This window comes from Pollicipes pollicipes, unplaced genomic scaffold, assembly GCF_011947565.3.
Source record: "Pollicipes pollicipes isolate AB1234 unplaced genomic scaffold, Ppol_2.1 Scaffold_3087;HRSCAF=3621_pilon_pilon_pilon, whole genome shotgun sequence".
NCBI classification, from domain to species: domain Eukaryota; kingdom Metazoa; phylum Arthropoda; class Thecostraca; order Pollicipedomorpha; family Pollicipedidae; genus Pollicipes; species Pollicipes pollicipes.
The window spans coordinates 20,365,361-20,385,081 of record NW_023596225.1 but is presented as its reverse complement, the minus strand read 5'-3'; the positions used below and the strand labels follow the sequence as shown (position 1 = coordinate 20,385,081).

Sequence of the window (19,721 nt, the reverse complement as noted above, 5' to 3'; positions counted from 1 at the left end):
TGCCACCCCCGCTCTTGCACACAATACACCAACACAGATATTTACAAAACTACTAGATCCCATTGGCGCAGATGGGACGACTAATCCAAGGCATGTCACCACCAAATCCATCGTTGCTGCCGACTGCATGCCATTTTAGACCACTTCGTGCTTGTGCCAATTCTCCTGGAATAGACGAGACACTAAAAGCGAAATTTTTACAAGACCTGTCCTTCCATTTTGCTATATTTGGAATCATTTGATGTTAGCTTACACACATCGCTCAGCATTTGTAAAACCAACTTCTCCAAGTCATTAGAGTCATGGTACGTTAGTTCCTGCAAAATCCTATGAGAAGTAAGATGGCAGCACTTGACAGGTGAGCAGGTGGCACCACCTGACCAGCGCTCTTTTATGGTATCAGGAGCACGATCTACTCGGGTTTGCAAGACCAACACTGCCCGGCATAATTAATCAATAAATAGGCATAGGAATTAAGTGCAAGTATAAAATGACATAGGAATTAGGGGTACAGGTCAGGGCGCGGAAACTATGTTCAAGTTCGGGCGGTTAACTCCAAAACGTCAAAATGGGCTTTCTAAGACAATATATTGGCCTCCCCTATAAGGCCGAATGGGCCCTCCACCGTCAATAAGAGACCGTCTAGAGATCAGAATAAGCTTCTACAGGACAGAATGGGCCCTCCATAGCCAATGATGGTCCTTCTGCAGGTCAGAATAAGCCCTCTACAGGCTCAGATTACCCTCTTGGTCAAAATGGACCTTACCTATGCCAGAATGAGTCTGACAGGTCAGGATGTACTTAAACAGGCTGATATAATCTCTTAAAAGTTTATAATGGGTCCTTCACATACCAGAGCGGACCTTTCACAGGCTCGCCAAGTTGGGGGATGCTGCCCCTAGCTTTCAAGCTGGGGAACGAGCTGCTCCCACGCCCCCCCCCCCCCCCTCCTCGGTTTCCGCATCCTTGGATCCTTGGTACGGGTGTGTGGGTGCGATGGCTCCCCACTTTAAGAGAATGCTGGGCATTAATCCTAGGGGAACGCATTAAAAAGACTTAACTCTAAAGTTTGCTTTGGAATCCAACTTTCTGAGACGCTCCCTCGCCTTTGGCGCCCAGCGACCTCCACAACGCTTGCCTCTGAGTAGCCGTACGCAGCGCACCTGAAATGCACAGGTTCGTTACCCGTCGATGTGTTTCACGCTAGGCATAATTACGCCAGTGTTGCTGATACTGAATTAAACAACGGAACCAGCCAGGTCCAGAAGCACTGCTATAGTCATCTTTTCGTTTGGACATGTGAGAATGCTGAACGACTATGTCGAGGCAATAATTTTCGCACCTTGAGCCAAAATTCAGAAAACTGCAAATAATGTGCATGGCAGTCGTACTCCCCTCCAGGTAGTTAGAATCAAATTTAGAGATCGAAATTGATTTAGAGGTTTATTTAGAAATTTAGAGTCGAAATCAACCCTACGCACCGTCTGGGTCCGAATAAATCCTGCTGAGGCAAAACAAAGCAAGCGTCTGTCGTTTGAGCACCATGTGCCGTTGCCCCCCCCCCCCCCCCTTTGACAGGCGGTGAGAACACGCACGGGTTGTGGGGCACCGAAGCGCGAGATCTCGGCTCCGGAACCGTCACGGCCCGAAGGGAACGAGGGTGCTCATGCAAGGCAGATATGCCGGTGGCGTAATACGCGGCACCGCGCCGCACAAGCGCGCGGTGACAGAAGCGGAGGCCGTGGCGACGCTGCGGTATCCGACGGACGCGCCAGCTGATATTCACAGGTCAGCTGTTATCTGCGCCACGTCCGGGAGTCAAGCGTCGCGTGGCTTCATTGCGCAGCAGCGTCTGTCCGTATCGCCCCAGGGCGGGGCACGGAGAGGCGACCTGTACAGAGCCGGGTGGGTCGCGTCCCACACATGTAGAGCGACGCCCGTCGGTACCGACACAGCGGCCGGTACATCGCGCGGGCACCGTACCGACACCGCCAGCACAACATGGAGTGTTCATGTTGACCCGGCAGGATCGATGCGTGAGTCCCCAGCACCAGTCCGCGCGCCGTCACGTGACGACAGCCCAGTCCCAGCACCAGTTAGCGCGCCGTCACGTGACAAAAGCCCCGTCCCTAGCACCAGTCCGCAGTACCAGTCAGCATGCCGTCACGTGACGACAGCCCAGCCCCCGCAAACACGCAGTGTCGAGCAGAACTCAATTTATTGTAATGCCAAATCATGTCGGACGAGTGTGGACATGGATGAAAGAGCGGCGGCTGCCGGGCGCCTCGGCGGCCGTTTGTGGGTGGGACGAGAGATTGGGCGGCCGGGGCGCGTGAGTGCCTGTGCTCCCAGACAGTCCGACAACACCATCGCGACGGCGGCACGACTCGCTGGCACCGCCGCCACACGGACGGCAGAGATGGCGGACAGGCCCGCTGGCCCGGTCCGGCCGGTCGGACGCGCTCTATTGCTCTCCCTCTACCCCCTCCCGCTCTCTCTCTCTCTCTTGCTCTCTTACCCTCTTGCGCTCTCTCTCTCTCTCTCTCTCCTCTCTCTCTCTCTCTCTCTCTCTCTCTCTCTCTCTCTCTCTCTCTCTCTCTCTCTCTCTCTCATCTCTCTCTCTCTCTCTCTCTCTCTCTCTCTCTCTTTCTTCTCTCGTTTCTTCTCTCGTTTCTTCTCTCGCTCCTTCTCTCGCTCCTCCTCTCTCTCTGGCTTTCTCTCCCTCTCTCGCTCTCTCTCCCTCTCACACAAACACACGCATGGACACGTCGACAACAACCCAGGCGGCCGGACGACATTCTGGCATCACGGAATGAACGGCTGCGCCTGGCGACCTGACGGCCGCGGACCGACCGGCCCGCCGACGCAAAACAAGACACAGCGGCGCACGCGCGCCACACGGCATCACAAGAAAACTCCCCGCCCCCGAACGCAGAGCATCACCGAAACGTGCGCAATCGAATTAACCTGATTTATCGCCGTGTACAATGTCACATAGATAAACGCCAGCCGCGCCACAGGTACACACGCACACGGAGCGGGTCGAGCGGCGGGCGCGCGGGCGGCGCGCTGGGGCCGCCTCCTCGGGCGGCCGCATTGACGCCGTCGCCGCCTCCCAGCTCGGCCGGCGACGGCCCGGCCGAGCCGCCGCCAGCGGGACGGCCGCGCGCACCACGCGCCCCGCGACGGCCGACACTTGGCGGCGCGGCGGACTGACTCTTCTCCGACGCCCGGCGGCGCGGACGGCGCGCCCGCATCCCTGCGAGCCGCGCGCCGGCCACTGCGGCGCATCACTGCAGGCGGGCCGCTCGTCTGGCCTGCCGACCGCCCGACCACACAGCTGTCCGTCCGGGCGCGCCACGTAACATAAACCAGGTTAAAATGTCTTCTAGATCTATCCGAGCGCAGAGTGCTCACATCAGCTCGTCGTCGCCCTCTTGGCTGTGGACACGAGCGGCGCGTCAGATGCAGAAGCGTGCCGACGGTTCGCCGCGAACGCAACGGAGCAAGCGAAATCGCAGAGCGGTCGGGCAGGGAATACGCACCGCTAGCTGGGTACGAATGGCTGTACATGATGACACAGTGGGATTTTCGGAAGCAGTGAAAATGACGACGTCCGGTAAAAGTCAGTGACAATACATTTTACCCTACATTTTGGGGCACTACAACCGATTGCGCATGAAACGAAACATCTGAAAGGAATGCACGACAACATGGATAAAAAACCAAGACGTCGATCAGTTAAGAGAACATCCGGCGCCACTGAGGATCACTGGGTATGTGTCCAAAATGCCAAGAGGCACACAAACATTCATGCATTACATTTCGATAACAAGCAATTGCCATAAACTTGACCACAAATTATGTGCCATGGAAAACAGCCTGCAGTGGACACCATGGTATTTTCGAGAATCCCACACAGCCACGAGCACTACAGCCACTGCAGCTGATGTACCTCAAACTAACCCGGTAAGTGAGACAGGTCAACTTCAAACATGACACATCCCTGCTAATCCGCTGTGTATCGAAATCACTGGTGTCATCCCACCGGTTGTCATTTGTTTTCCTAGCTATATTGGAGGCGAGGCGGGAATATAGGGGGGCAGCTATATAGATGGCGGAACGAGAATACAAATGGTCAGCTATAAAGGGGAGTTCAGTGCAGACATCTGCTTGGACCCCAAGAAAACACCCACGCCCAAACGACTGCCAAAGATGGCGAAAAATCACGATACCACGAAATCCTCCAATAAAATTAAGAAAGTAAACTTGGACACCGCCGGATCCTTCCACGACCGCCTGCCGCCGCCACCGTCTCGAGCCACGTGGTCAGCGGCAGCGCGAGCCGACTTACTTGCGGTACCTGTTGGGGTCAAGGGGTGTGGTGCGGACGGCGCGCTGCAGGCCGGCGGCGCCCTCGTCGCCGCCGTCGGCCTCCATCTCCTGGCTGCCGGACGCAGTCGGCGGGGTGTAGTTGAGGAAGTCCCAGATCAGAATGCTGTCGTCGTGCGAGCTGCTGACGATCTGGAACTCGTCGAACTGCAGACGGAACACCCTGCCCGTGTGTTCCTGCCGGGCGGCGCCGAGCGGGTCAGGTCAGGTCAGGTCAGGCGCGGGCGGCAGCCGATGGACGAGACATACCCGTCACAGGACGGAGGTGAGGGACCGCAGGTGAGCGTGGCGGCCGGTAGACTAGACAGGCCCGTCACAGGACGGGGGTGAGGGACCGCAAGTGAGCGTGGCGGCCGGTAGACGAGACACGCCCATCACAGGACGGGGTGAGGGACCGCAGGTGAGGGCGGCGGCCGGTGGACGAGACACGCCCATCACAGGACGGGGTGAGGGACCGCAGGTGAGGGCGGCGGCCGGTGGACGGGACACGCCCATCACAGGACGGGGTGAGGGACCGCAGGTGAGGGCGGCGGCCGGTGGACGAGACACGCCCGTCACAGCACGGGGGTGAGGGACCGCAGGTGAACGCGGCGGCCGGTGGACGACAGGGCACGGTAGAGCGACACTCAATGCAGACCAGATTCGCCAACGCTGGCAAACAAACCCGATAAGAAGTTCTGACGCACACAGCAGGCGGTGTCATATCCTCTCACGCGGACGTGTTTCCAAAACATGCTGCCTCACGCTGGGCAAAAGTGAGCAGTATCATTCCTCTCGGGGAACACTGCAGTCCAAACAAGGCTTACTTGCGTAAACCAAACACTTTCCGAACAACGATGGACAACGACCTCACGACGACGAGCGGTCAGATACCACGGGTCGGTGACACAAGGGTAGCAGACAAACATGCACAGAAGGCGCCCTCTGTTCACAGGTGCGCGCGCGCCGCTCGCGTCCTCCCTAGACCAGCCAATCGGTGTTCCGCAGGATGGCGGGCGTGTTCATGTCACACGCGCCTCAGGCATGGCTGTGTCCAGGGCACGCGGAGCCATGGCCCTTGGACACAAAGCTCGCAGTTGTGACGGCCACTGACTGAACTGGCGAAGACCAGCACCATGCTCCACCAGACCACGTCACAGACGGGGACGCGGCTCTGGCCATCCTCTCACACCCGTCCGATGTTCCACGGCACCATGTCCGCATCTCCCGCGCCGGCCGGGCCGCACGAGACCGACACTTACCACCAGAGTACGGAGGCAGAGCGAGCCGACAGGGCTGCGCGGATTCAGCGCCGCTTGCAGGTCCCACACCTTGATTTTCCTGTAACAGGGCAGAGCGGCGTGTCACACGCACCCGCCGGTCTCCGGGGCGACGGCCGGCACACCAGCCGCCGGACGGGACGGCACGTTCTCCACTGATCGCGCGGTCGAACGGGTCGGGGACTGGGGCCGGCGGCGTCACAGGCGGGGCAGACGGGTGGGCGGGCGCGGCTGTATCAGGAGCCGCCGGCGAGCCGCCCGTCAACACCGCTCGGGTCATCACGGACACCCAGATAGTTGAACAGTTGAGATTGATTCCCAGACAGACCAATGGCAGACTGTCTGCCAGACACGTCGTGCCGGCCGCGATAACCAACGACGGAAGGGAACCAGCTCAATTACCGCTCACACCCGGCACGCAACATCCCGAAACGAACACCACAATCTTACTACCACAGAACACGAAGAAACGTGTCATGAAGCACGAGCGAGCCGGGCGTCAATCCCGGACCAGGTGAGCCGGAGCGGCTCACTCCGTAAACGGAGACTCACCCGTCGTACGCGCCGCTGACAATCCGCTTCGAATCGAACCGGATGCAGCGCACCAGCTCGTCGTGGCCCTCCAGCACGCGCAGGCAGTCACCGAACTCAATGTCCCATAGCCTGCGGCCGGGCCGGTCACGTCAGGCCAGTGGGAGGGCGACGGGGACGACCCGCGGACACGCTGCCCTCCGGTTGGATCGTCCGAGATACACGCCACCCGGGGGTGGTCCGCGGGGGTCCGCAGTCCGTCCAGCCGGGTCATTGGAGGCGGGGGACCACCTGATCCCGACCACCGGGGCCAGGCGCCTGCCGCAAACTGCAGCCAGCCTGCACCGGGCGTGACGTGTCCGCCGGCAGCACAACAAAACAGGAACGGCCAGAGAAAAACACGCCATCAACTCAAACGGGTTTCACAGACATCGCTACGCTTCACTGGGCGGCGTCGGCATCATGGGCCGGGTCGACGTCACCTGGCGGGTGCGGCGCTACCGCCGCCACTGAGTGCGTTCACCTAATGCGAGCGAAGTCCCCAGCGCCACCCCGTCTGCCGGCGGCGGCCAAGGTCGCCGGCCGCCTCCAGTGGGCGGTCGTCACGTTTCGTCACGACTTCGGCATCTACATCACATCTCATACGATCACATCCGGGAGCAGAGGCCGCTCTGAGCGCCGTCGCTCGCCGAGCGATGCAGATGCCGAGCAGGCGCGTACCCAGCAGCTCACGAGTGCCGGCCAGTTGAATATCGTGGCGAGCGAGCCGAATTCGCGCCCTGTCCAAACTAGACGGCGGCGATCGACACTTGTCGACGTGATAGCAGCGCCTGACGGGGCCACGCCAGCGCCTGGGTACGGCCGTGCCCGCCCCCGCCCGCGGGCGTGGGCCCGGCTGACCTGATGGTGTTGTCCGAGCTGCCGCTGACCACCAGCCGGTCGCGGTACTGCAGGCAGGCGATGCCCCTCTTGTGGCCCGACAGCGTCCGCACGAACTCGCACGTGGACGTGTTCCACACCTGGCCGGGCGAGCACGGTGTCAGACGGCGCCGCCGGCCCACGCCGGCCGGTTGCGCAACGGGGACGGATCTGGACAGAGGCCGGCGCCGCACAGATGCGCTGACAGAGCGTGACTGGGCGGTGGAGGGGCTGGGTCGCCGTTGCACCACACTCACCCAGCGGCCGTATGACACTGGCTTTGTCACTGTTCGTGTCGACCGATGTCACCGGTCGACGCAATGAAACCACACCGCGAGACGTATTGGTAACGGCAGAAACAAGGCGAGTTCACTCTAATCGCACCTCCGGAGCCGGAGGCCCGCCCCGCCGCTGCTTCCCCTCCTCGGGAATCAGAGCCCGCTCCCTCTCCCCCCCCCCCCCGCAGCCAGAGCCCCGCTCTCCCCCCCCCCCTTCAGCCCTCCCTCCGGAGCAGAGCTGCCCCGCTCCGCCCCTCTCCCTCCGGAGTCAGGGCCACTCCGCTCCGGCCCCACTGAACCCCAGTCACACGTGTCGGCCTCCCAACGGCGGCCGGCCCATCACATGCGCGGCGCCTCCCCCAGTCCCTCCCCATCGCGCCCCCTCGGCATCGATCGGCCGGCCGGAAACGCTCGGCGCCGGCCGCCGTGACCCCATTCGAGGGCGGCCGCCGGCCGGGCGCGCTCCCACCTTGATGGTGCGGTCGCCCGACGCGCTGACGATGTACTTCTCGTCGAAGTCGACGACGTTGACGGCGGCGCGGTGGCCGACCAGCACGCGGTGCAGGTTGATCTCGGTCGGCGAGACCATGTCCCAGACGGCGATGGAGCGGTCCTGCGGACGAGCCGGCGTCGGCCGTCACTGGGCGCTCGCTCACATGACACGGTACGCGTGCGGAGACACGGACAGGCGTCGCAGGCTACTCACGGGTATTATCGGCTCTGATGATGTTGGGTTATGCAGTCAACACACACAGATGACTCAATATTCCCACGCGTTACTGGCGCCCAGGCTGAAGATAACCCATCGCCTTGGTTGAGGTTTTGAAATATTCAGGTATGAAGACCCGAGCATTCCATTAGAAAATTAGGCATCAGTTGCCAACAATGCATCTGGGTGAGCGCATGCCAACCGAGACGGATACCCAATCACCCAATTTTCAAATGCGCTGCGGATTGTGAGAACATCAGAACAATTAAATAAACCACTGCCGAAGGCCAGTTCGGGAAATCCATCTTTTTTTTGCCGCGTATACACATCAGACAACTTCAAATACTGAGCCCGGCGGAAAAATACACGATATATGGGTAACACATTTTGTTATTTCCTCCCAAATCCCGGCAATGTTAAAATGTTATGCCATTAACACGACCCTTGTCGAATTTCGGACGATCAGCCGTCCACCGACATCGTGTCCCAGTTGTCTCTCCAGCAATCCAGCCCACTACCAATGAATCAGAAGTACTCGATGTGATTTGCGCCAAAGATATCATCCGATATAATTTGCCCTCGCGCCAAAGAGCGTCAAACTTCCAGCCAGCTTGGGACCATTTTGCAACTTTTTCGCGCCAGCAACTATTTTTACAACTACATTGGTGTCTTTCCGGCAGGCACTAGAATACTCTGAACATTGGAAAGTTGTTGCGGCATTGGAATACCCGTCGACCGCATATTTCGGCTCCGAGTGGCCGCCTGCAGTCGGGGCCACAACGTTGCCAGCAGTGGCGCCGATCCCGGGGAGCACGAGTACAGGAGACGGGTGTCGCCGGCGGCGCGTCTGGTAAGCCGCACCTCAGTACGGTCACACAGCCACGGCGTAGCTTACAACACTAACACACGAACCGTACCAATTCGTAACTTGCACAAACTGCGATCGCATCTGTCGATTCTGGAGGCATTTATAACAGATCGCTTCGGGTAAACTACGTTGTTTTCGGCGTACGAGCCCATGCGGGCGACTCAATGTGCGTAGGTTCGTATGTTCGCCTTCTGACACTCAACACGGGTCAGACGGGAGGGACACGCCGTCTCTGGCCCCAGACGGCCGAGAGCGGCACCAGGAGGGTCATCCGGCCGACACCTACGCCGGCACCGGGGAACCGGGTGGATCCGCAGACGGCACAGCCGACACCAGGACATGTGTGCAGACCAGCATCGGCCGCACGTCACAGCCGCGTGGATCCGCAGACGGCACAGCCGACACCAGGACATGTGTGCAGACCAGCACCGGCCGCACGTCACAGCCGCGTGGATCCGCAGACGGCACAGCCGACACCAGGACATGTGTGCAGACCAGCATCGGCCGCACGTCACAGCCGCGTGGATCCGCAGACGGCACAGCCGACACCAGGACACGTGCGCAGACCAGCACCGGCGGCGCGTCACAGCCGCGTGGATCCGCAGACGGCACAGCCAACGACACCAGGACACGTGCACAGATCTGCACCGGCGGCACGTCACAGCCGCGTGGATCCGCAGACGGCACAGCAAATGACACCAGGACACGTGCACAGATCTGCACCGGCGGCACGTCACAGCCGCGTGGATCCGCAGACGGCACAGCAAATGACACCAGGACACGTGCACAGATCTGCACCGGCGGCACGTCACAGCCGCGTGGATCCGCAGACGGCACAGCAAATGACACCAGGACACGTGCGCAGACCAGCACCCACGTCGCAACCGCGTGGATCCGCAGACGGCACAGCCGACACCAGAACACGTGCGCAAACCAGCATCGGCGGCACATTACATATCGCAGCAGCGTTTGGAGCAGACGTAGGCTATTGCCTCAGGTGCGATACAGCTGGCGCGATCGGAAAACAGCCCGCCGTAGCTGTTGGTCCAGTACCATGTGGCCCAGTAGCGGACCACCCTACGCGCCGACAACAGGCCCCAGCACGCACCCAGACATATAGAGGAGCCGCCCAACGTGAACTGAGAATCCCTCGGCAACCGGGCATAACGCGATCCCCCCCGGGCGAGGCAAAAACGATAACCCAAACCCTGCCCCAAACGCCGCTACGCTAGCCGCCGCGACAGACCAGCGCCCAACACTTCAACTGATCTCGTCTAACAACCTAATTCGCCGATTTTCATTGTCTGAACGACCTCGACACCGAGTGTCCACATTCAGCCGCCGTCCCCGCCCTCGGCCGTAATGACACACGCTTGAGCAGCCCCTCCGCCGGAGGATCACGACCTCCGGAGCGCGTGACCCGGGCCGGCCGAGCGTGACTCACCTTGGAGCAGGTGACCATCATGCCGTGCGCGAAGCGGAGGTGGAGCACGGCCTCGCAGTGGTGGATCAGCGTGTTGACCAGCTCGCCCGAGTTGACGTCCCAGACGCGCACGGTGGCGTCCGAGGAGCCGCTGATGATCACCTTGTCGTCGTATTGCAGGCAGAGCACCGAGCCCGTGTGGCCGGTGAGCACTTGCTGTGGGCACGCCGCGGGGGCTCGGTCAGGCCGGGGCACCGTGCGAGGTGAGCACCTTCTGCTCAGCAGGCGCGCCGGGGCTCGTCTGTACACGGGGGCCGGGAGGTGAGCACCTACTCTGGAGGCGCCGCCGGGGTTCATCTGTACTCGCGGGTGGGGAGGTGAGCACCTCCTGCTCATCAGGCGCCCCCGGGGCTCGTCTGTACCCGGGGCTGGGGGAGGTGAGCACCTTTTGCCCTGGAGACGCCGCGGGAGCTCGGTCAGTATCGGAAGCGATGGGAGGTGGGCACCTTCTGCTCATGAAGCGCCGCGGGGCTAGATCAGTACCGAAAGCGGTGGGGTGGGCACCTTCTGCTCTAGAGACGCCGCCTGGGCTCAGTCAGTACCGGGGGGGGGGGGGGGGGGGGAGCGGTGGACACCTCCTCTGGAGGTGCCACGGGGACTATGTCAACACCAGCGAAGCCAACACGCGGCGGATGGGAATGAGGCGAACCCTTTCAGTGGCGGGTGTCTGGGCGCCAGACATGTGGACAGAGACCTGAGACAGACGGCGCGGGTGACGGAGGTGCAGCCAGACACCGCACGTGACCGCCACAAGCCAACTTCCCAGATCGATATCTTAATCGTACAGCAGCAGCGGGCTTCTCCAGCCAGTGCTGACAAGTGGCAAGCGTTTGGAAGCTGGCATGCTTATACGGCTGACCGTGTCAACAAGAAGGTGCAATAATTCATAACCTTTGTCGGGACTGTGCCAGCTTCAGGTGTTTAGACAGGGGGATCCATTGTTTTAACGAGCGTGTGCACAGTGATGGCCACAGCAATGTCCGGCTGCCAATCTCGTGTTATGCTCGAGGGGTCTGTTGTACGCAAGACACCACGCTCTGGGTGGAAGGGCCGATCCAGTTATGCGGCCCGTGAGGGCGGCGGCCGCCGAGCAGCCCACCTTGGTGCACTGCAGCGAGTCGCGGTCCCACATCTTGATGGTGTTGTCCCGCAGGCCAGAGACGATCTTCTTGTCGTCGTACTGCAGGCAGTAGACGCCCTTGGACGTCTCCGAACGACAGTTTATCCGCTGCAGGTTGTGCTTGCCCGTCCTCCAGTTGTTTTCTATACTCTGAGAACGCGATGGTCAGCGAAGGGTCAGACTCCCTCCCACAAACTGATGTCGCATGGATCGTGACTGGCAACAATAAGCTGCTAGCTAGGCGAAGAGCAATATACGATATCGACATCCCACGGGCACTGTACATTGTTACATGCGGGTGGCATAAAAGTCGCTGAAGTCATGGCTGGGATGTTTTATGGGAACATGCTGGCGACACACCACGAATTTCACACGATCATAAACACGTTTTTCTTACCTCAATGTCTTTAATTATTTTGGGGTATAGTTTCCTATATTTCTGATGATCTGGAAGTGCTTGGCCGGGTTTTGGTTTCCCTAAGTATTGCCCCCTGAAAAAGTGCACAGTTCTCAGAGCCACTCGTTACACATGAATCAATGTGCAGCAGCAACTGATAGCGTACTATTGCCGGGCAGTCAGTGAAGTCCATTTCAACCTGACCACGGAATTGAACAAAGTGCAGGCAGTAGAACCCGCAGTCAACTGTTCAATGGCCCAGAGCTGTAGGACAGCCGCGCATTTGAGCGCTGACAGCATCACAGCGAGTCAACATCAGGAGCGGGAAGTGGAGGTGGGGGGGAGGGGGGGGGGGACGTACCATCCTCGCCGCTCGGCCAGGCCCTTCCAGAGCGGGTCGGTGCGCACTTTCTTCTCGATGAGCTTCTTCCAGAGCATGCCGTCGCTGATGACCCGCTTCCACTCCTTGCAGACTAGCTCGGCGGCGCACAGCGACCGGTCGTCCAGGTACGAGAGGATGCTCTCGGCCACGTGGTCCAGGCCCTTGTCTGCGGCGGAGCGCGGCGCGTGGCGTGCGTCAGTGAACCGGCCGGCACGCGCGACGAACGGCCCCACAACCCGGGTGTCGACACAGAAACTGATCTGGATCCGGCAATGAAAGGACGCTACGACTGCCGAGGCGTGAATGTTGGACGGAGCTCCAATAGTGAATGCTTTATACTGCACACGCCGACGAAAAATATCGTATCAGAATTGATTACGCCATCAAAACACGGCTGGGCTGAACGCGAAATGAAATGAACCGAATATGACGGAACAACTCAAATCTGCCAAACAACAAACACCTTGATGCCAAATTGTCCATTCCCACGAAATGCCATCATTCGGAACAACATCACACATATGCTGTACATATCGCCATTTATCCAACGGCACAGCAGGTTGAAGAAAAGTGATGTTCCTGTGACACAAGGCGAACCCGAGTGTCACTGCACTCGAGTGACATCGGTCGCCACTTCAGTTTCCATTATGTGCTGCTGTCAGGAATATCATCACACCTACATGCTCTTTGCAAGATGGTTTGAACTTCAATGTCGAGCGACTTTTTCGGCACAGTCAAATAAATATCCCATTGAGATACCCGGCTGCCTTCAAGATCACCTGTGCTTTATTTCAAGGGGGGAGGGGGGGGGGGGGCAAACGATATATGTTGGCAGGTGGCCACTACGCTGTTCGTTTGCTGGCTAACCGCACTTCACTCGCCACAGTTACATCATTACAAGTCAGAGACCAAACGCCATGCTACGCTGCGGATTTCGGGACCGTCACTCACGGCGGCTTGTAACAGCTGGCCGCTGTGCAGCCACTGGTGCGTGGTGGAGCTTTGGTGTGGAAACCTCTCACCAGGAAGCCACGTGTGTAACGATTCATCATTAAGCAATTATTCGCGCATCAAGTTTCTTTGCGACACACGTTCACCATGAGAAAAACGGTCTGCAGTCCAACACGCTGCGATGTGTTTACCACGCTAAAAATCAAACCGTATTACCATCATGATTACAGAATGCAAGACGGGGGCTCCCAACTCACATAAAATTCCCGAGCCGCCACGACTGCGGCGTCAACCGGTTCACGCCATGAGCTCTGCTGCACATGTGACACGAAACAGGTGGCTCTTTTTCGCCCCACCCGTAGTTCGCTATCTAAATGCACCGAAGCGACAAACGATGCCATACAACAACAATTCGGCACACACAAGTGTCGACGAAATCCGATACCCATCGCACCTGTAGCAGCCAGCCTGCACAGGGGGGTAACGGCCTGGCCTAGCCAGCGTTTCGAGTACAGGGCATGTCCTTGACAAGCCAGCCGAGCGTTCCGCGGCTCATTCCCGCCCCAGACAGACACACGACGATGACAAGAGACAATGAATGCCCTTCGATCAGGAATGGGGACGAAGACGGAGGCCATGCATGGCGCCGGTAACGCCGGCTGAAAACAGCTCCTGGGAGGACAGCCTTTCGGCAAGCCCTGGCCGACATACCCGACTCCATATGGCATGCGCAGAGACCCGACCTTCCGCTGCATATATAGAACCTCATTTTCTGGCAGATTCCGAGCACAAAGAAACTCCCAAGATATTTATCCACCCGGAAATCTGGCAGCTCAATGTTCGAAATGGAGGCACTCGTGTTCAACCTCATCTGCATGCAGTTAATCGTCCGGTCCTGATACTGTAATCGCAACTTGCAGAGCCGTAATCCTGAGTTACCGCAAACGCAACACGGAAGTCTCCAGCTCACACTGTCATTTCGTCGCGTTCTAGCCTCATCAAGGCGTTCACGCAAAACATAGTGCTAGCCAGGTGATTCCGACCATAGCTTTCTGGGCTTTGCCTGCAGGTACGACTGAAAAGGTTTAAATTGCCGCCTTGCAGATGGCTGCAAAGACCGTTACTGAACACCACGCCGTCATCCTGTTTGTGCTTTGCTTTCCTGTGGTACGCACGGCCAGCACGTTCTGGAAATGACTTGTGCAGAGGCTTGTTTGTGACTCACCCACGCCCTACACCGCACGGAGTCCGCGACAAAGCAACGCGAGCAATGCTCCCTATGGCCGAGGGGTACGCCAGTGCCTCACAACCTCTCGGTCGTGCTTGGTTCCAGCCACGCACAGGATCTCGGACCCAATGTGCGGCATACTGTTCGGTCTCCGTATGTTAACAGGTTGTGACAGCGTATAAAAGCTATGGACCGGTACCCCCCTCCCCTTGACTCTCCACGGACGATAAGGTCACCGCCTCGGGTTGGCGTCGCCCTGTGGAGCTCTCAACGGGCTTACGAAATGTTTTTTTTTTTAGACTGCTTTGAGCGTGTCAAGTTTCGATGCCCGCGCCTCCATACTCTTTACGTCATATGTGAAGTTTGAAGGCCCAGTTGTTACTTCAAATTTTCAATATTTCCCCCTGCCCCCACCCGCCTACCCGCCTCCCCCCCTCCCCCCCCCCCCCCCCCCCGGCTGTCGTGGAGTCCTACACACCTCTAGGCGTCAAATAGCCTTCTTGTTTGCCTAAAATGCGCTTGTCTAAGCAACGCTCCGTATTTCCATGCCCTAATCAACGTAACCACGTGATGACACAGACAGTCCCTGCAGTCAGCCAAGGCAAATGCAGAAAATGATTACATTCTTACATCACAATATTTGATGTCTAGAAAAATACTTGGAGCAATTTGGCATGCCTTTTAAAATCCGTCATTTCATTGCCTTAACGTGCTTAGTTTTGAAGCGAGTGACGGGCCTCTCCACACACTTGTCTTGAACTTTTGAGTCAATTTAGGATGTTAAAGGCCACAGCCGCCGATGTGTGTGCGATGCAAGTGTCGAAATCACCGATACACACGCATGTTGCAGCAGTCAACCCGTAACTGCACCGCGCCGTTTCCCCCGGTGCGGTAGTGCGGCTCTTGGGATAAAGCGAGGGTCCTAGATACACCGATATGACCACAATAGCCTGCATTAGCCTATTACAGAAAGTGTCAAGCAGCCCCCCCCCCCCCCCCCACGCCACTTGGCATTTAGTTCTACGTGGTTCAGTTATCGAAACAGCGGGGACGCCTACGAGCCCCTGCATGCGACGAAGACGGGAGCGCCGGGCTGGCGCGCTGGCATATGTCACCGGCGTGTGTTTTTAACCGGAGAAGCTGACGCGACACGGGCCGGCCATGTAAACAGAGACAGTGCTGGGTGCGTTCATACAATGCTGATGGTGGGATTCATACAACCGCTATTGACCAGCACTGCCTGGCAGCATAACTGGATGGAAAAAAGATGTGGCTTCCAGGACGCAGCATCAATTGTCACTTATCTATGGGGTGGTTGTGCTGTCACAATTGATATTGCCAACCACCTTCACACAAATCGGCGATGCTGATCATCTTGAGATGATAGTTCACAAAAGTGGATGTAATTCTGATATTTGATCACTCATATGACAGAAAGGTAAAGAATGTACCGGTGCCGATTTGGAGATCGAGCGCAGTCTGCGACACGGCCACTCGGCCTTACGGGTCTCCAAAACATGACCTGGTGCTGGCCTAAACAACATAACTCGAGGGGGTTATGGTCCCACCATACCTGCCATACCCATAACCAGCAGCAGTCCTGCTCACAGAAAGTGCCTAATGGTTACAATGTATCTGGTGGTCCATCACACTTGACAAAGAAAAAATGTGACTGAAGTTTAAATGAATTATTTTTCCTGGTACAGGAGCACCTTTAAACTAGCTTTACTTGAGCACCAAAGAACATTTTGTAGTACAGAATATGTCACAGCATCACCGCTGAGAGGTAGACAGTTCTTCAGGCACTCACCTGGCAGTAGCGAAATGAAGTCCCGCTGCAACATGGGCTTGAGAAACGTGTCGATGTTGTTGTGCTGGTAGTGGCACATTTGTGAGAGCAGGTATTCCACGAACTCGACCTGGTCTTGTTCGCTCCATTTTTCAAAGTACTTGAGGCAGGCATCCCGCTCGGTGAGATACTGGGGCGTCGGCTCCCTCCGCGGCGGGTCCAGGCTCATCACCGTCATTGGCAACTGCAGCAGCATGGTCGCCATTGTCACTCCCACCAGTCTGCACTATGCACCCAGTGTCATGAAACATAACAAGTCCCACTGTCGCCAGCAAGGCACAAACACAAGGTGAGCTCTAAAGGGGAGATGGTGGGTGCTTCATACCTCATGGCTGTAAGTCTGTTAATTCTAGTGATGCATTGCATGAATCAACACATTGCACAGGCCCTGAGGTACTGCAGATCAAGGGCAATAAATGATACAATGGCTGCTGGATACTGGGCAATCTGTACTGGTTACCTTTGCAGGCATTTAAGTATGTGAAGGAAACATATTTCAGGTTATTCATAACACATGGAAACCATATCTGCAGAGATGTCATTGATGTACACACAAAATATCTTAGCAAAAACATGACAAAAATCACTGGGCATTGTTATGGTAATGCTTCCTGCAATCCTGTTAGGTTGACACACTATTATTGTTACGCAAGAATGATAATATGACACAAAATAGAACCCATTTTATTCTTATCAGTTCTGAACACACAAACCTTTTTGAACCAATCTTCTGGTGTTAAGCATGATTCCAAATATGAGGTGAATATTGCATATCAAGTTGAAACTCCCTCTTTTCATCAATGTTTAATATTCTCCTCACACAAATTGAACAACAACACTGCCAAAATGTAGGATCCATAATAAATCATTTTTAGAATCCATAATTTATGCACCAATAACACCATGTAGATTTCTATCTTAGAAATGAATCATATACAGAGTGATAGGGACACATGAACACTAGGGAAAACAAAGGTCAGGCCAAGTTAGTTTAGACCTGCAAAATTTCATCCCATTATTTGACTCATCAAGGTTGATCAGCTGGTGGATGGTTATGGGGAAAGAAGGCAGGTAACAATGACTGACAGTAAGCATACTGACTGGAAATGCTTTGCTGGTATCTCAGGACCATGTCCATGCGATAAGCTATCTGTCCTTAGCCAAAACTCCAATCCCAAGGGTGTATTTTGTTCATGGCAGACAGTATTCATAGGCTATGACTGGGTGCAATGCTCATCAATTGCCACATAATCTGCTCATGTGAGCTTACATGACCATAACATATTTCATCTTTGGCATGATAAATCTGGCTAGATCTATTACAAATCCATAATACACATAATGCATGCTTAATTACTTTCATATGATGGTGCTATGATGGTCAACAGCAATAGGCCAGCTACATATTTCCTTTTTATTCATCATTACCCATTTTGACTTTTGCCACATATTTCAGAAGAATAAAAGGTCATAATGACAAGATTAAATGGTTGAATGACACACAATCTTGAGAGTGACACAATGTAGGCTTACCACCACATCATCATTACTATCTATCACTCTCATATACTACCTGAGCTATATGCATTAGCATGAGCACATCTCACCCCAATTTGCTGCATTTACAGCCTTAAGACTGCACTGATGCAGGCACAATATATTAGTCAAAACTTATTTCATTGGCACAGGATACAGATTAGTCTCAAATAATGCAAACTGAAACCTAAACAAATTCCAAGTGTTTCAAGTAAATTTTCCAATAAAAGACAGCATGAATCTGTAACAACATGACCAACTTTAATGCTTATTCTGATCATACTCATCTTATACAATGCTACTTATGTTAAATTTCTCATAAACACACTACATCACTTCCACAGTTGGGCAATATAATCACATCAATCAAGGGCACATGCTGAGGCAGGTAGCCAGTAATAAATATTAGAGAGAAATAAGACCTAACAAAGAGATTATGTCATACCTGTTAACTACTTTGTCATGTTGCAATGTTAGCAAGCCTTTATCAAGTTTTAAGGAAAAAAAACAATGACGTGAGAATAAGCCACACTTCGCAGCTTGGATGCAGAGTGCAACAAAAAACTGCAGTGACCACAAACCCCAATCTGCATTTGGCACCTTGCAAGCTTCATGACTGTCATGAAGTCATGTGGACTGCTGACTTGGTATTGGATTCATGAAACATAATCTATCTAGACAAATCAACAAAGAAAATCATATTCTGAGGCAACATATGTCTATAAAGTGGTAAGGGAATTCAAACAACGAGGCACCTAATAATCAATTAAATGCCAGACAAATTTACGTACCTGGTCTTGTAGATTTCTGTGCACATGACAAAAACACATTTCTACAGGCGAAGCACTTACCACGTTTTTAGATTCATTTTTCTGTGTGTCCCGAACATCGGTCTCCATCACAAAAAAAATACTGGACCAATAATGCCCATCAAAGTCGGGCGCAAGTTGAAGACACGATTTCGCCCGCGAACTTGTTCCGAGCTTCACATGCACTGTAAATGAAGCTGACTAGGACTTATGCGTATCAAGGAAACCCAGTCCTTCCGCTATTGCACGAATGCTGTTTCGCTTCTTCAACACGTAGCGTAAATTTACGACGGAAGCACCTGTCGCGAGCCACAACAGCGAGGTGAAACCGTAACAAACGCGGACGAAAAGACGGCAGGCGCGACCTCTTTTTCGTGTGACGTCACATATGACTTTCATGCACCAGAGCCAACGATATCGTTAAAACTTTCATATTGCCATCACACAAATGACGTTTATTTTAAGAAGAAATACAAGATAAGCCGATAAATCCTATTAAATATGTAATTATGACACCAAACGTGTTAAAAATATTTTTTACATATACAGAGCAAAGAAAAACGGACGAACATGAATACTAAATGCAAATTACGAAAAGTCATAAGCATGACATGACAGCCAAGTACGGCACATACTATCCACAATTGTCGCGTTACGTTGTCCGCCCTTCCGGAAGCGTGGATTGAAACACTAGTTGAGTTAAGCATGACTGCCTAAAAATACACCACAGACGTGGTGCAAGCCATCTAAAAACCACTACTTGTCGCACTACGGGTGGAAAAGGGTATAAGAGAGCATTACAGAACAGCCGACTTCCTCTCTAAGACTCAGGCACCAAGGCCAATAGAGATGGAACATGAGCGATCGGGGGTGTCGCGGCAAACCTACAAAGAGGCTTCCATCAACAAGAATAGGGTTTTAGAGCAAGCAAGAAGAACCAAGAACAACGTGGTGGGTCTCTGAACGATCGCCCTTGGACAGCGTAATGAACAACATGAAGGGCCCCTCAGC

The 19,721-nt window shown here is 55.3% G+C and overlaps 1 protein-coding gene across 2 annotated transcripts; it reads right to left on the bottom strand.

Annotated features, from left to right (window-relative positions):
- Positions 1 to 3,221: 3,221 nt before the first annotated feature.
- LOC119089649 (beta-TrCP) lies at positions 3,222 to 19,057 on the bottom strand. Of its 2 annotated transcripts, none has more exons than XM_037212441.1 (12): positions 18,753 to 19,057; positions 16,327 to 16,549; positions 12,317 to 12,503; positions 11,956 to 12,049; positions 11,538 to 11,708; positions 10,400 to 10,594; positions 7,848 to 7,991; positions 7,083 to 7,201; positions 6,204 to 6,314; positions 5,634 to 5,712; positions 4,355 to 4,569; positions 3,222 to 3,441 (listed from the first exon to the last, which is right to left on the bottom strand). In XM_037212441.1, the coding sequence occupies exons 1-12, from the start codon at positions 18,798 to 18,800 to the stop codon at positions 3,414 to 3,416; spliced, it is 1,614 nt and encodes a 537-aa protein (XP_037068336.1). In that variant the 5' UTR covers positions 18,801 to 19,057; the 3' UTR covers positions 3,222 to 3,413. The 2 variants fall into 2 exon arrangements, with proteins under 2 accessions (XP_037068336.1, XP_037068337.1); XM_037212442.1 differs by having other exon boundaries at positions 4,364 to 4,569.
- Positions 19,058 to 19,721: the final 664 nt, after the last annotated feature.